Source organism: Strongylocentrotus purpuratus, unplaced genomic scaffold (genome assembly GCF_000002235.5).
Source record: "Strongylocentrotus purpuratus isolate Spur 01 unplaced genomic scaffold, Spur_5.0 spur5_scaffold_5, whole genome shotgun sequence".
In the NCBI taxonomy this organism is placed as follows: domain Eukaryota; kingdom Metazoa; phylum Echinodermata; class Echinoidea; order Camarodonta; family Strongylocentrotidae; genus Strongylocentrotus; species Strongylocentrotus purpuratus.
In genome coordinates, this window is record NW_022145611.1 from 23,016,730 (window position 1) to 23,032,140 (window position 15,411).

At 35.7% G+C, this 15,411-nt stretch overlaps 1 protein-coding gene across 1 annotated transcript in view; it reads right to left on the reverse strand.

Annotated features, from left to right (window-relative positions):
- Positions 1-15,411, reverse strand: part of LOC592871 (spectrin beta chain, non-erythrocytic 5) — a 64,243-nt gene that overhangs the window by 16,044 nt on the left and 32,788 nt on the right. The window contains exons 30-53 of the mRNA XM_030999134.1: positions 15,014-15,144; positions 14,508-14,694; positions 14,025-14,225; positions 13,404-13,520; positions 12,787-12,900; positions 12,095-12,277; positions 11,351-11,496; positions 10,736-10,850; positions 10,124-10,234; positions 9,189-9,368; positions 8,209-8,412; positions 7,150-7,299; positions 6,716-6,820; positions 6,367-6,461; positions 6,046-6,136; positions 5,432-5,587; positions 4,736-4,927; positions 4,480-4,563; positions 4,005-4,126; positions 3,372-3,486; positions 2,803-2,916; positions 1,529-1,711; positions 1,102-1,203; positions 493-759 (exon numbers count right to left, since the gene is read on the reverse strand). Of these exons, the coding sequence (XP_030854994.1) occupies positions 493-759; positions 1,102-1,203; positions 1,529-1,711; positions 2,803-2,916; positions 3,372-3,486; positions 4,005-4,126; positions 4,480-4,563; positions 4,736-4,927; positions 5,432-5,587; positions 6,046-6,136; positions 6,367-6,461; positions 6,716-6,820; positions 7,150-7,299; positions 8,209-8,412; positions 9,189-9,368; positions 10,124-10,234; positions 10,736-10,850; positions 11,351-11,496; positions 12,095-12,277; positions 12,787-12,900; positions 13,404-13,520; positions 14,025-14,225; positions 14,508-14,694; positions 15,014-15,144 (3,465 nt within the window). The remainder of the gene's footprint in view (positions 1-492; positions 760-1,101; positions 1,204-1,528; positions 1,712-2,802; positions 2,917-3,371; positions 3,487-4,004; positions 4,127-4,479; positions 4,564-4,735; positions 4,928-5,431; positions 5,588-6,045; positions 6,137-6,366; positions 6,462-6,715; positions 6,821-7,149; positions 7,300-8,208; positions 8,413-9,188; positions 9,369-10,123; positions 10,235-10,735; positions 10,851-11,350; positions 11,497-12,094; positions 12,278-12,786; positions 12,901-13,403; positions 13,521-14,024; positions 14,226-14,507; positions 14,695-15,013; positions 15,145-15,411) is intronic.

Here is a 15,411-nt window from a genome sequence, read left to right on the forward strand (position 1 = left end):
TTTTTATTTGTTGTAATGCTAATCATCACATCCTCTTCCCCCTCCTCCTCCTCATTATCTACATCATCATTATTATCATTATCAATAGCAGAACTTAATTACCCTAAGAGTCCATCAAAATCCTTATTACAACCATCTTTCTTTTTCAGGCTCCAAATCATATTTACATTCATCACAATACTTATCCTCCTCCACCTCATCATCAATAACATCCTTGTATCATAACTTATTTTTCATGTTCAACCAAAAAATAAACAAGGGAATTGCAGATATTATTACAGAAAGTATGGAAAAATATATGATCATATTCATTTTTATCTTGATAAGTATAAAAATACCCTGTACTCATAAATAAATCATTTGAATAAATTATAAAATAAATTCTTAATTTCTGAGGAAATGGGGGATCCACTAAAAAGCAGTGCTTGAAGTTTGTGGATCCCCCAACTTTTCTTAACTCATCCTCCTCCTCATCAACATGAGTATACTTACCCCTGCATCCTCCTGGGTGATAAAGGCCTCCTTGGATGCCAGCCAGCTCTCTGCCTGCTCTGTGAACTCCTGGAAGACTTGAAGATCAAAGCACTGAGCCAGGAGTGTCTTGCGCTCCTCCCAGCTAGTCTCAACCTGGGCCTTAGCCTCGGTCAGCTGCTCCAGGCACTGCTTGATGTCCTCTGAGGCATAGTGACCCTGGTCCACCATGGAGGAGCTCGTCTCGTAGAGGGACTCGAACTTGGCATTGCGACCGTCAATTTCAGCCTAGGAGAACAGGAATGAAATTAAGGTCAATTTACCCATACATGTGTCCATAAATGTATGATGTGAACATGTACTATTATGCTGATTGAAGACTAAAACCATTATAAATCTGTTTGAGGGACTCATTTCCATTGAGCATATATTTCAATGGCTCTCATTCTGATTTACCTCTGGATAAAAATTCAATACTATTTTTTTTGAAAAAGAAGACATCTTTTTCATTTGTTAAATAATGCACTGTCTGAAATGAAAACAGTTCATTCATTTTCAGTGAATATTATCCCTTTATGAAACTTGACATGATCAGATATTAAATCTGACACATTAGTTTGACCAACATACCTTTCTCTCCTTGTGAAGCTCACACAAATTCTCCACTTCACTAGATGTTTTGGCGAGCTCCCCAGAAGTCATGTGATTGATCACCTGACCAGTCCAACCCATCTGTCACAAAGAACAACAATATGATGTACACTATAGAATAAATGCTCTCACAAGTGATGGTGATATGTTACAGGCATCAGTTTTGGGGTAGAATTGGTAATTACATGTATTAAATGTCACCAAACTCATTCCTCATCAATTATTCATGCACATTTAATTCCAACTACAAGAACTTTTATAAAAAGGCTCAAACAATGAAGGGAAACTACAGATTTCTCATCGATCTAAAACAATTGACATTTTTAGAGAACCCCAAAATAAGTTCACATCCAGGTCACAATCATCAAGACAAATGAACTAGCGCAGACATATAAGTTTTACTCACCATTTCTCTGTAGTCCTTGTAGAACTTTTGTAGATTGAGGGAGCTATCAAGCTTCTCCTGCCGCTGCTGACTCAGCTCACAGAGGGCGCCCCATTTCTTTTCTGCTTCCTGTTCTGTGGCTAGGACTGAGGCTTTTGCAGAAGGTTGCCTCTTGCTGAGCTCTGCAGCAGTCTTCTTTAGCTCCTAAATGATGTTGTAATAAAATGTTTAGTAATATCATCAAAGAATATTGACTTTTCATTTTAAACCTTGTAAATATTCATCCTTCATCTTAACCCTTTGCTAGATCAAGGTTCTCTAGCAAATCATAAATGCGTTAATAGGTAACTTCATTCACAGTGGACCCATTATACTACCTTGTCCTTATTCTACACATTGTTAAAGAGCTAATTTAAAGTAAATGTAGATGAGTTGGCTCAATGTAACCCTGTAAACGATCAACGGATCGGACGCTGATACCGATCCGATCAGGGGTGATCGGATAATAATTTCCGATTGCTGATCAATTAAAATGATCGAAAAAAAATCGGCAGATTTTTTTTTTTTTTTTTTTTTTTTTAATGCCGAAAATTTTCAGGTTTTTGGCTATCAAATGCTTTAAAAAAATTCATAGCTGCGATTATTTTGTCATTTGGAGTTGTTGTAGACCATGTTTGTTGATATTTAGTGCCTTTTCATGACTTTGAAATTAATAATATTGGTCTAAGAGAAGAGGCAAAACATGAGGGCCGCCATCTTGGATTATAATGTAGGCATGCTTTTGCCTCTTCTCTTAGACCAATATTATTAATTTCAAAGTCATGAAAAGGCACTAAATATCAACAAACATGGTCTACAACAACTCCAAATGACAAAATAATCCCAGCCATGATTTTTTTTAAAGCATTTGATAGCCAAAAACTTGAAAAATGTTGTCATTAAAAAAAAAATTAAAAAAAATGAGCCCTAAGTAACAGGGTTAGCTCAATGTATTTAAGAAATCGGGTTTGAAACCAAATCAGTGCAAAAAAGCTCTTGGCTAAGATTTCATACCACTCAGTAAGGGTTCTAGGGGCAGGGGGGGGGGGCTTTATTTCTTCAAGCCCCCCTAGTTTTGTGTGAGGCACATGTACAAAATGAAGGTAAGAACCCCAAATCACCCTCCTTAATTGCTATTCTAGAACCACTTCTGAAACCATTAGCCCCTAGTTGCGTTTCTATGCAGGATCTTTGTGCATTATTAGCACTAAGATACAGGAAGCATATCACTCAATCAAAAATATTCAACCACTCACCTTGAGTCTAGTCTCTATAGCTGTAGAATCCCGGACAAGCTCACCGTGTCTTCTCTGAAGTGACTCCGCAGAACTCACATCTTTGCCTACTTCCTCAATGTCCATAGCAAATCTCTGACATCGAAAAAAAAAAATATATACAATTATACTATTAAAACATTAATGTCTCGATCAGCTTACCTCTTGAACATGAACATCTAAGGATAAGGTAAAATCCTATACTATAGTATAATCCTAAATCATCTAATTACCAAGTTGTAATGCATTTGATGATTGATAGCCTTGGAAAAACAAAAAACCCAAGCCATATGAACCTAGCTGTTTCCTGATATTCCTTAGGATGAACCAAGAAAACAAGGAAAATATCACAGTTTCTCTACAAATTACATGACAATTCTACAAACAAATAAACTAACCATAAATAGGATTTCCTTGAAATATGTAGATACCACTTGAAAACAATAACGGTTATACAGTAAGACAAATAAGGGTATCATTATTACTGTAGTGTGTAAGACAAAAGCAAACAATAATTATACTTCAGGTTTTGATAAAAAGTTTAAAATTACCTTTTCACTAATCCTTTCCATAACATCATCCATATCCCTATTGAAGGCATGTATCTCAGCAGCATTGGTGAGCTCTGTACGATACTTGGTGAGTCCAGACTGAAGACCTTGCCAGCTAGGGGAATCAAATCAATCATATCAATGTTTATTATTCAAAAATTGCTAAACAGAGTGAAGCTTGTGTGTAGTATGTATAACAAAAATAAAATTGACACTTCCCACCAAAAACATTGCATGAACAATTCTTATTTGAGGTCTAGTCTGCTAAAATAATAGTTTCATCACTTTGTTTCCCACATAAAAATATAGTAGCAACTTAATAATACAGAATTTCCATACATTTAGGTGTCAAGAAAAGATGGACAATAAAGCTTTAGAAAAAAGCTTTAGAAACCTGGGGCCCGTCTTATACAGAGTTGATATCTATCGCAACTACATGTATGTACCTAAAAGATAGGAGACTGCAAACTTGGGATTGACTGGAGGACTTGCGCTTAATTTGGAACGATTGCAACTCTTTACAAGATGGGGGCCCTGGTTGATAATTATTCTACAATGTAGAATTAAACCAAAACAACAACATTCAATAATCCTCTGACTTTTCTTACGACAAAAAGCATCAAGATTTGTCACCTTGCTTTGATATCCTTGGTTCTCTTTCTAATGTTGTTCGTCTGATCTGGGTTGCCTTCCTTCATCAGTCTCTCACCCATCTCACACATACGCTTCACAAAGGCGTCATCCACTGAGAGATCCTGTAAAAGAGACATGGAGAATTGCAAGTTGGGTGAGCTATTCTAATCTTACTTCATAGTTAACACTCAAATGTCCTCCAAGCTGTTGAAATTCTCTGATATGCAAACTTTTCCTTCAATTTTTTTCAATAAAAAATATATACTGGCACAATAAAATAAAAATGCTATGTGTACAATTTATAACATATTTTAGTAAAAAAAAAAAATTAGAAAACAGTAACTGAAAGTGAAGTATTAGAAAGAAAAGACTAGATCAACATCAAACTCCAAACTGACTACCAGTACTACCAGCCAAGTGGGTTGTTGGAGCTGATACATGTATATGTAAAGTAATGTAATTCATATTTACTTACTGAACCGATGTCATTGAGTTTCTTCTGTAGTTCCATACAGTGTTCATAGTCATTCCCTACGTCATGTGCAGACACCATCACTTCCTGTTGGTCACAAACATGGGAAATTTAAAGCTCTCAAGAGTAGGAAGAATCATAGATATTGCAAAAGGTTGTCATAGCAATATGATATCAAGAGATGTGTTTATTTTGGATTTGACAAGATCAATATTCATTTATCCATCGATCAAGAATTTGAAATCTGAATTCTACCCACCTTCTCTCTCGTCCACTTTTCGATCTTCTCTGCCATTTGGTTGTACTCCAGCAAGTCCCTGACCTCTTCTAAATGCTGCCCTCTCTTGACGGATGCCTGTCTCAGGTCATTCCATGATTTCATCATTTCTGACATTCTTTGCTTGATGTTTGTAGAGTCAGGATGCTGTTGCTTTAAAAGCGATTCCCCCTCCTGAAAGACAATGGAAAAAACAAATAGCAGTACATTAAAAAGAAAAGGAATCATAATAATAACGTATTTAACAAAATAAAGATATAAAAACAAATTCACATCCATCCTATATCCGAATATGCCTCAAATATCACAAGGAAACTAGCAAAATTGCTATATGGTTTTGCACATCATTTGCAAAATGTTACATTTTTTTATTTTCACTTTTGTTTAAAGGTGGGTATTTTGGGGAGATATTAAGTTAACTAGACAAAATAAACATGTTTTCCCATGGAATACGGTTATTTCAAAGAGCTAGAAAGATCATGTGTTTAGCTTTTAAATGGACACAGAAGTGAAGTTTGCTATAATCAGTCATCACCGCCATTTCCGTAACCTCAAAATTAATTCATTCCAGATGGTGTACATACAATGCACCAAACCTGCCAAATAGTACAACAATAAACTCAAGGGTGAACTGTACTTTGTAAAATTAAGAAGGGAAATAAAGAGAGACCTTATTACCTGTTTGACATCAGAGATGAGCTTCTCATTGGCTTTGATCTCAGCCTCAAAGGCTTGATGTTTCTGCAGTCTCTTCATCTTCTCCTTCAGGTTACTGAGGGATTCCAGATCATCGTCTCCAAAGGTCTTCCACTTCTCACCAATCCATGCCTGAGCCTGAGACAAAGATAACATCAAATGATGAAATTATTAGTTAATAAATGAACTGAAATTGAATAAAACTCTTTTTTTAAATAGAAAACATAGAAATGTGTCAAAGAACAAAAAAAAAGTGGTCAGGAGAAGCTAATATTTAGCATCAAAGAAAAAATTGCTAGGAATAGATACCATATTATTTTTAGTGGACTAAAGATATTTTGCAAACATTTTCTGAACAATCATTAATGTATTAAGAAAAATTAAAAACAATATTTTTAGAATAATATGAAGAAAAAAAATATTGCAAAACTTCAACAAGTCCACATAAATACATGTAATGAGCCACTTTAGTCAAATAGAGCAACTGTCACTTACAAATTTTACTTTTATGAGAAGAGCAAGTACAAGCACTTGTTAGAGGAAAAATAGGTATCTATAATAGCTCCATGATAACAAATAAAATGCAGGTTACTAACCTCTGCAATGTCTCTGCTGAATTGAGCATACAGCTTAGCAGATGATAATTTCTGTCTCCTCTCTGCACTCAGATCTCGAAGTCTTGCTCGCCTATATAAGAAAGAAATGAGAAGTGGTATGAACTGACAGCAAAAATACAATAACAACTACTCAGGAAGAATAGAAGAAAGAAAAGGACCTGGATAAAGGAACAGGAAAAACCAAGGAAATATTGAACACCATCTATATCTCCAATCAAACAAAAGATTGTAAAAGAAAAAATGGAAAAGAAGGGGTGCAAAAAATGAGATAGAAAGAGGGAGAAGTTAAAAGGCTCTTACCTTTTTGTAACTTCTTTCAGTTTCTCTTGAATACCTGGTGCATCAAAATGACCTTCTTCCATCAGCTGGCTACCGAATACTTGAAGTGTATTTGTCTACAAAAGAAAAATAACATAATCAAATAGATAAATTTAAAAATTACATTCTTTTAATATAAATTATTTAGAGCTCTACAAAACTAGCGCCTAATCAAATTTATGATGGAACATATGCTAATGATCAGGGTTTCTACTTACCACTAAATTTCACCAACGGTGACCTCGATTCACCTCACAACTTGTAAATTCAAAATAGCATGAATTCTTGACTTTTCAGACGTTGCTGCATTAATGGCAACGTTTGAACTCACCTTCTCTTCTTGAGTTGCAAGAATTTTCTCAAAAGCTTCATGCTTCTTGATCTGTGCTTCAACTTCTTCCACAGTTGCTCCCATGTCACTGCTTTGAAGGTAGACCTGGGGTTACAAAAAAAAAAGAGTATCCAACATTCAATTTTTCATCAATAATCAATAAGTATCTGCTACCTTTCATTTTTCTTGATTTCATCATTAGCTTTTCAATATCAAATGAATTCATGCAAAGACGTATAGCGTTATCTACCCTTACGTTTGTAAGTGCTGTAAATCTGAATTGCTCATCCCAATGGGATTTGATTGACAACAGTGAAAAATATATGTACGTAATCCTGAGTAGACTCATTAATCTTTTGCAAAGAAGAACAATTTGCCTTAACATATGATCATTAAGCTGTAATGCATTGCCTGAAGGCAAAAAGATGGCCTACCTCTTGTTGGCTGCTAAGGGTTTCTAGGATCTTTGCCTCTCTGTAGAACTGTTGCTGTTGATGGGCCTGGTCTAGTTTCTCCTTCTTAGTCTGCCAGCCTCCGTGAAGGTCCTCTCTGGCCTGTAAGACTGCTTCAATTCTCTCCTGGATCTAAAACAATAACAGATTTACCCACGTTTAAATACCAGTCTATTCATGGGTGTCATCAAAATACACAGAAAACTGCAGCTTTCAGTTCTTTAAAGTAATTTTATTTCTATCTATATATATTTATTTATTATTATTATTATTTTTATTGTTATTATTTTTTTTAAATATATATATTTATAATTTTTAAATTCTATTTTATTTATTTATTTATTTATATATTTATTCATTCATTCATTCATTCATTCATTCATTCATTCATTCATTCATTCATTCATTTATTTATTTATTTATTTATTTATATATATATATATATAAAAGCAAGTTTAGTGAAACTGCAATTTCTGACAGTGCTCAACTGTAGGAGCAAATGTAGATATAGGAGTTGGAAGGTTACACTTTATTGGTACGAGTTATACAGACTGTTTCGCCAGAAGGCTCATCAGTAACTAAATACATAATACAATCATGGCGAAGTTAAAAACACTTATGTGCAGTCAGGCAAGAATACAAAAGAGACACAAATAATACCCAAGTAATATATATATATATATATTTTTTTTTTTTTTTTTTTTTTTTGGGGGGGGGGGGGGCGAAGTTATAGATATGCACCCACCTACAACACTGAACTTCTCGTCAAATTCACAACCAAAAAGGTATCATGTTTGGGGGCTACACATGCACCTATCTTGACATCTTGATCGACCAACAGTGATCAATATCAACTATTCATCATTTTGACAAAAGTAAAATAACCATCCACCTCTTTTGTCGAAGAACTCACAAGTCTAACAACTAGATACTTCGCATGTTTTAACATGAAATTTAATTTCCAGCCTCATATTGATATTCAATTTATGTAAAACAGCTATCAGCAAGTTTTAAAGTTCACATAAAGCTTACAATCCCTACCTCTTCGCTGGCAAAGTGCCCCTGCTGAATGAGGATCTCTCCTGCCTGAACCAAGGAGCTAAAGTTGTCTTCTCTGGCCTCTATCTCTGACCTGAGCTGTACATGGTTGTTAATCATACTCATAGTAGTGTATACATCCTTTACAGGTTCCTCAGCTTGTATCTCTGCATTTGCATTGTCTGACCACTTGATCAGGTCCTTACACTGAGGACAGAATAAGAGAGAACACAAATATGGTATGATTAGGGCAAAGAAATGTGACTATACAACCTCTGTTGAAAATGTACACATATGATAATTCTGATAAAGACCCTTGATGGATATAATAGTACTACAGCATTTATTTTGCGCCATCGCTCTAAGTAAACTATATTCTGAGGCGCAGAGGGAGATTATTACCCTGGTTTAGCACGGCTGCCATTACGGCGCTCTAGCATTTCAAGGAAGCATTTCATTTAAGAACTTAGTCAGTAAAGGTTGTATATAGGTGAAATTAATCAGAGTAGTTCATCAGCTTGTATCTCTACATTCACACTGTCTAATCTCTTGAACTTATACTTCAGATAAGACGTATACGTAAAGCTGTAGGTTCCCTGTCTGCTTACCTACAAGTATGTACTTGCTTTCTTAGTATCCTGAATACATGTTATATCACATCAAACTATTAGGATTTACTAAAAATATTTTAATAGCCAATCAGAAGTAAGGATTCCACTGTGACGTGCTTACAAGTGATTTGCTTAATAATCAACTGCAAGTGAACTTCCAACTACAGTCAAACCTTTTTAGTGACCACCTCTCTAGAAAGAATACATTTTTTGTCTCCCTTAAAAATGGTGTCTCTTTGAAACATGTACTAAAGAAACCTGTCTACAAAGACCACCTGTCTACATAGACCACTTTTTGTGTTTCCCTTGGGCGGTTGCTATAGACAGGTTTAACTGTACTATGGATGAGCATTAAACGGTACGGGGGCTTACAGTAGCCATGAGTCTGTGGAAGTCATTTGCTGCTTGAAGACTTGATCTCCTCTCTGTGGCTCTCTCCTGTAGGAGGTTCCAGTCGGCTACCATGACACTCTGCTGCTCATCAAGCTGCATGGCGTTCTCTCCTGGGTACTCCTCCTGAAGACGAACAGCCTCATTGACAAGGGTCTGCAACTGTATGGTTAAAAAATAAAAGGTGTGAGCTGCCATTTTCCAACCCATGCTCATGCATTTAAAAAGGTATTCCATATACTAGTGTACTAGCTGCCACATTGAAAGTGTAAGCACTGCTTTCCTGACCATCAGGGTAGTCGTCCTGGCCCATCATATTTTGTTTATGAGGCGCGATAGCTCAGTCGGTAGAGCAGTGGTCTCGTAATCCGGTGACCGGGGTTCGAAACCAAGGCCATGCGCTAGTGCCCATTGGTAAGGCATTAATCCTCATTACCAGGTCCCTCGGAGAGGACCTAAAGCCGTCAGCCGTCTGGTTGGTTACTTACAGTACAAGCATTTATGCTTTCTTAGCAGTCAGGTAAAATAGCAACCACCACCATCATTTATAAAATATTTGCAACTTGGAGGCTAAATACACAGGGTATAATATCTTTTTATTCATGAATATAAAACTCATGAAATGGAAACTCCTTTCAATATATATGTACATGTATTTTACAACTGTGACAATTTACAGACAAAGGTATAGAATCGCTGCATCCCTACAATTGAATATGTATGTCCTTACTATCCTTTCTACATTTTTTAAAATCAGTGAATGATAAACAGAAAATTTCTTTCCACAAGGAATATAATACTGTGGGAATAAGAAAAAGTTGAAAATTGTCGGGCACAGCTGTCTCTCCAGCAAAAGAATATCAATCAAAAAGAGTCTTGGCTCTATCAAAATAATGGTAGACATAGAATAGACTTACCTGTCCTTCAAGAGCTACCAGGTCACTTTCAAAGGCCTCATGTTTCCTGACCAGTGACTGTACTGCGTTGACATCCTTACCAAGCTCTTCAGGTATGATGGCATATTTCTCCTGTTACATGACAAAAAGAAAATTAATGTTGTTTTTGCATCATTTATATCTTCTGTACAGTTACTAGATAACTATATGTTTCAACATGCACTGCTAATTAGTTGTAACATATTTGTTGCTATTCTAATCTAATCTTGTTCAAATTATAGAAAACATGGGCATGGAATCACTATTTTACATTAGATCATAGATATAATTTTACAGTTGAATTTTTAAACAGCTAATTAAATATCAAGCCTAGCTGGCGCACTACAGTAATCATGTATGAGACTGCAACTGTTAAAAGCAACTTTAGTACATGCTATATTAAATCAGAAAGAAATGTTTAAGTCACTGCATGCACACAGATAGAAAAATGATGCAAACTACACCAACATAAAATGACTGAAATATTAATGTATTAAGAAAGATCATAATCTTTCTATTAAAGTAGCATCTAGGTTGGAGGAGACGACAATGGTGTGTTTGTAGGTGGGGGGGGGGGGGGGGTCTTCAGCTCACCTGTATTCTAGACATAGCTTCCTCGTAGTCTCTGTTAAACTGGTGGATCTGTCTTGCTGCCTCCAGCTTCTCTTTCCTACTGTTTAGCCTATCCATCAACATATCAAGTGCTTGTCTGAAATAGATGGGATGATATAAAATTAGAGTTGATGAGAGTGCTCAATTAAAATCTGAATAATATTATTTGAATTTACCTTATAGTGGCAAAATGGAATTGTGTTAGAGTGCAGGTTTGATATGAGTGGAGCAGAATTCACTCATACTCAAGCAACTTTTAACCCACAAATTAGACATGTATCGTCTTGGCATTGTGTCATGAATTTTACTTCTTTACCTGACATAATAATAATAATAATAATACATATGATTTATAAGGCGCCAAATCCACTTGACAGTCAAATGCTCAAGGCACAGCTTGTGCAAGAGATGAAATACATACATGATACATTTATACAAAGTGCGATAGGAAAGGTACAGACATGAAAGGTTATGGTAATCAATTATAAGCTCTCAAACCATTGTTCTATCCTTATACAAAGTTTTAGACAACTTTGGTTTAAATGGTCTAGCTTTCCCAAATTGATACCTCTGGCACCTCATCTGTTCACTACTTACTGCAAACTATCCTGTTTCTCTATCAATGAATCACTCTGCTCATATCTCTCTGCAACAAGGCTCTGGACCTGCTTATCGCATCTCTTGAACTGATCCATACCCGTCTCTACATGGCGACAAAACTCATCAAACTTCTTGCTCAGCTCCTATTAGCAAAAAAGCACACACAAAAATGTTTTTTTAATTTTTTATTCAAACCTTTACAACTGCACAATCATTATTCATTTATTAACTGTTTAGTAGAAGCCTATCAAAATATGACATATATCAGCTCATTTAATTACTAATTAATTTAATATTATATTCACTGATATTGATAACATGATGTGAAATCTGGGCCCCGTCTTACAAAGAGTTGCGATTGCTTTGGATCAATCGCAAGTCCTCCAATCAATCGCAAATTTGCAGTCTCCTATGTCTTATGTACATAGCTGCGATTGATATCAACTCTTTGTAAGACGGGGCCCTGGTCTTAAATCTAAATAGTAATATCAACTATAAATCACTTCATTTATACCTTATCTGACACCGCAAAGTAAATCCTAACTTATCTTTTCAAAGTTTTTCTGAAGTCAGATCAGCAAAATCTACATTTTATTGCTTCATCATCAGAGAAATTTACATCAAAAACATCATTGGGACATATAATCATTCTTTAAGTTTTGAAAAATCAATTCACAATATGTAGGGAATATTGATCTTCTCCATCAAAAAAACAAAAGACACCATGCAAACATTGTTTACCTCCAGATGTTCATAATCCTGACCATACTCCCCTGAGCTGGCCACCTGATACTGTTCTTCAATCCATTCTCCAAGCTCATCGCTCTCCCTCACGTACTGATGCATCAGCTTGGTCTGTTCTAGCTTGAAGGTCCTGTGGGTACCCTGGTCCATCACGTTCTTGTACTGCTGAAGAAGCTCATCCTGAAGGGACATAATAAATCAAGAATTGGTGAACAACATCATACTATTTAATGGCATCATAGAGTTACTCATTTCCATGTAATTTTTCATTTATCTAAATACATTTTATTCAATGTTTTGCCTTCATCTCGACCTGAATAAATGTCATCATTGAGATAAAGCAGAGATGTTGAGAGATAAAACAAGAAAGAGGGAGAGATCAAAATTGAAGGGAGAGAGAAAACAATATAGGAAGACAGATATACATAACAAAATGACAATAATACTAGACATGAGACAGGATGAAAATAATATTAGGGGTGACTATCGATTTGAAAAGACTATACTGATAAAGATGGGGAGTTTATGCACAAATTTAAATATATCCAGACAAATCAACTAGTAAATCAGTCGCATGTTTTACTTGACATCCCCATTCCATATCATTCTAGTTTAAATCAAGAAAGAAGAAGAAAATAAAAGTAGATGGGTTCTTAAACCCCTGAGAAGACACTCTATAATAGACTGACCTGTCTTTCAGAGATGCCTTGAGCCTCTGGGTTCCCTGATGAAACCATCTGCTCCTTCCTGTCTCCTAGAGCCCTGATCACACTGTTATAGTGCTCTATGTTCAGTTCTAGGGCCTGGATAAAACAGATACACATATTAGGTCAAGTGTTATAAGGGTAGTAAATGTCTCACATCTTTACTGCAAGAAAAAAAAGAAAAAAAAATTACAATTTCCCTGACCTTTCAAAGACAATTTCGACATCTTACCCTACTGGATACTCAAAATGAGGCAAAGATTCCCTTTACTGCAATGCATAGTATGGGAAGTGGTTTTTACATTAATAAACTAAGTGTTTTCTACCTTTTTCATAAATTGGGCAAGTTTCATAGACTTTAACATTTGAAAAGTTAGAGCAAAAGCATTTCTAATGTATATACATATGCATGCAACTATATCCTTTCAATGTTTTACTGCCTTCAGAACACTTGAAAACATGATATTCATTTTAAAGCAGATATATATATATATATATTTATATATATATATATATAATACATTAACGATTCAAAGTGAGCAACACCTCTGAAGAGTAAAGGAAAAGGGGAACATAACAGGCAAAAAACCCTGGGTTAGTACCTTATTCTTTGCAAGCATCTTTTCCGTAGCATCCTCATCTTTGCCATAGTCAGTGATCATTGCCAGAGACAGCTTCTCAATCATCCAGGATTCAGCTTCAGCAGCCTCTGAGTAGTACTAAAACAAACATGAATGCAAGAGATATCAATTTCAGATGGAGAAAGGCATAAGAAAGGCAAAAAGAAAAGTTAATACCTTCATGTTTTGATGACAGAAAGCAGTACTTCGACATAAACTGATGAAGATAGAACTAAACTAAAATATTGAGAATATCAGGATGTAAAATCCAAACCTTATTTACATTAAAGTCCTATGAATTTGTTGGGTCTATATGACATGTCTCATGAAACAACAATTTTTTGATACTAAGAAATAAATTGTTGTAGTATGTTATTTTGAACTTATATGAAAATGGTGATTCTGTGTTGTGTTATGGCGTATTAAAATATATTAAAATATCTAAAATTGAGGTTATCTATATCAATAATAAAGCATTCTAGGCAAGGTTCTGCTTGTACTGCATCACTGTTTCTTATATAATATTTCTTTTAAATTCTTGTATAATTCTATTCCAGCAATTACAGATTGTTAATGCTTCTCAATTCTCAAAGCACAACTTACCTTCTGTGCTTCAAATGCCATATCCAGTTGCTTTTTCCTGGCCAAGGCCTGGTCTAGTAACTGGTCCCATGACAGGGACAGGTCCTGACATCGTTCCTGGACCTCATGCAAGGCAAAGTGACCGGAGTCAATGAGATGCTGACCGGTGCTCAGATCCTTGTCAATAACAGGCTGGTGACCAGATATCTCAGCTTCAAGTTTCTGAGGGCAAAATCATCAAAATGATTACATATAAGTAACTAAAAAGCAGTTTTACGTATATAATTTATATATCAAATATACCAAAATTACGTGTATCGACAATTTCATATTTCAAGAGAATTGATTCATATTATTCCACAGCATATCTGTAACCTGAGAGAAAGTACAATCAAACTTCTTCATATCATGAAAAATCAAGTATGTCAAATTAAAAAGGATGAATCTAATGATTACATCATGGCTTAAAATTTTATACAAGATCTATTTATGGTGTTCTCATACCTGATGTTTCTTGACCATGCTCTGAGTAGAAGTGAAATCTCTTCCATAGTTGGTAGAGCTGGCTGCAGGAGAGTGGTCTTTGATCCATTGAAGCTCATTGTCGACATCATGGTAGAACTGCTGTACCCTGAGGGATTCCTCAAGCTTCTTGCGCCTCTTCTCAGCTGGGGCCTGTAACTCTTTGAATCTAGGAGAGCATGCACAGAGGAATGAGGTCACATGGTGATAACCTTTAAAGCCCGTCTGTACTAGAACTCAGCTCTCAATTAACATAAGAAAAAGAGGATCATGGGGGACCAACAGGCACCGCTTTGGCATTGTTTTCTATATAGAGGGAGCAAGTAGCTATAAGTAGTGCAGTGGAGCTTTAAAACATTATATCACATCAAACCATCAAAATTTACATAACATTTAATCTGCATCTATGACACTTCTCCTGGTGACAACATGGAATACTTCCTATGAATAATCAATCAAACACGGGTCTTAAGTCTTCACAAGTATACCTATGTGTGACGTATGCCGTCTCGGATTTAATCTTGTCTGTGTCAAAGTGACCTTGGTCTGCAAGCTCCTTGGATTCCTGGGATAGTTTCTTCATCCTCTCGGCCTGCAGAGACATCTCTGTATCCAACACCTACAAAAGAAAACAAAAATATATGATGCAGTGACACAGCATGTCACACTGAGAAGTATGCCTTGTAATCAATCGGTGGAAGTTCTATCTCTAGCTTTATGATGATTGAGATGTTGCATGTAATACATACATGTCGAGGGGTCAGTGACACAAAGACGTAACTCCATTTTGGCCATTTTGAGAAAGACTGGTTTATGTGTCACTGAGCACTTGGGCCTTTATAAGGAGCTAAGTCTATGTTTCACTAGCCATTTACTTCAATGGGGT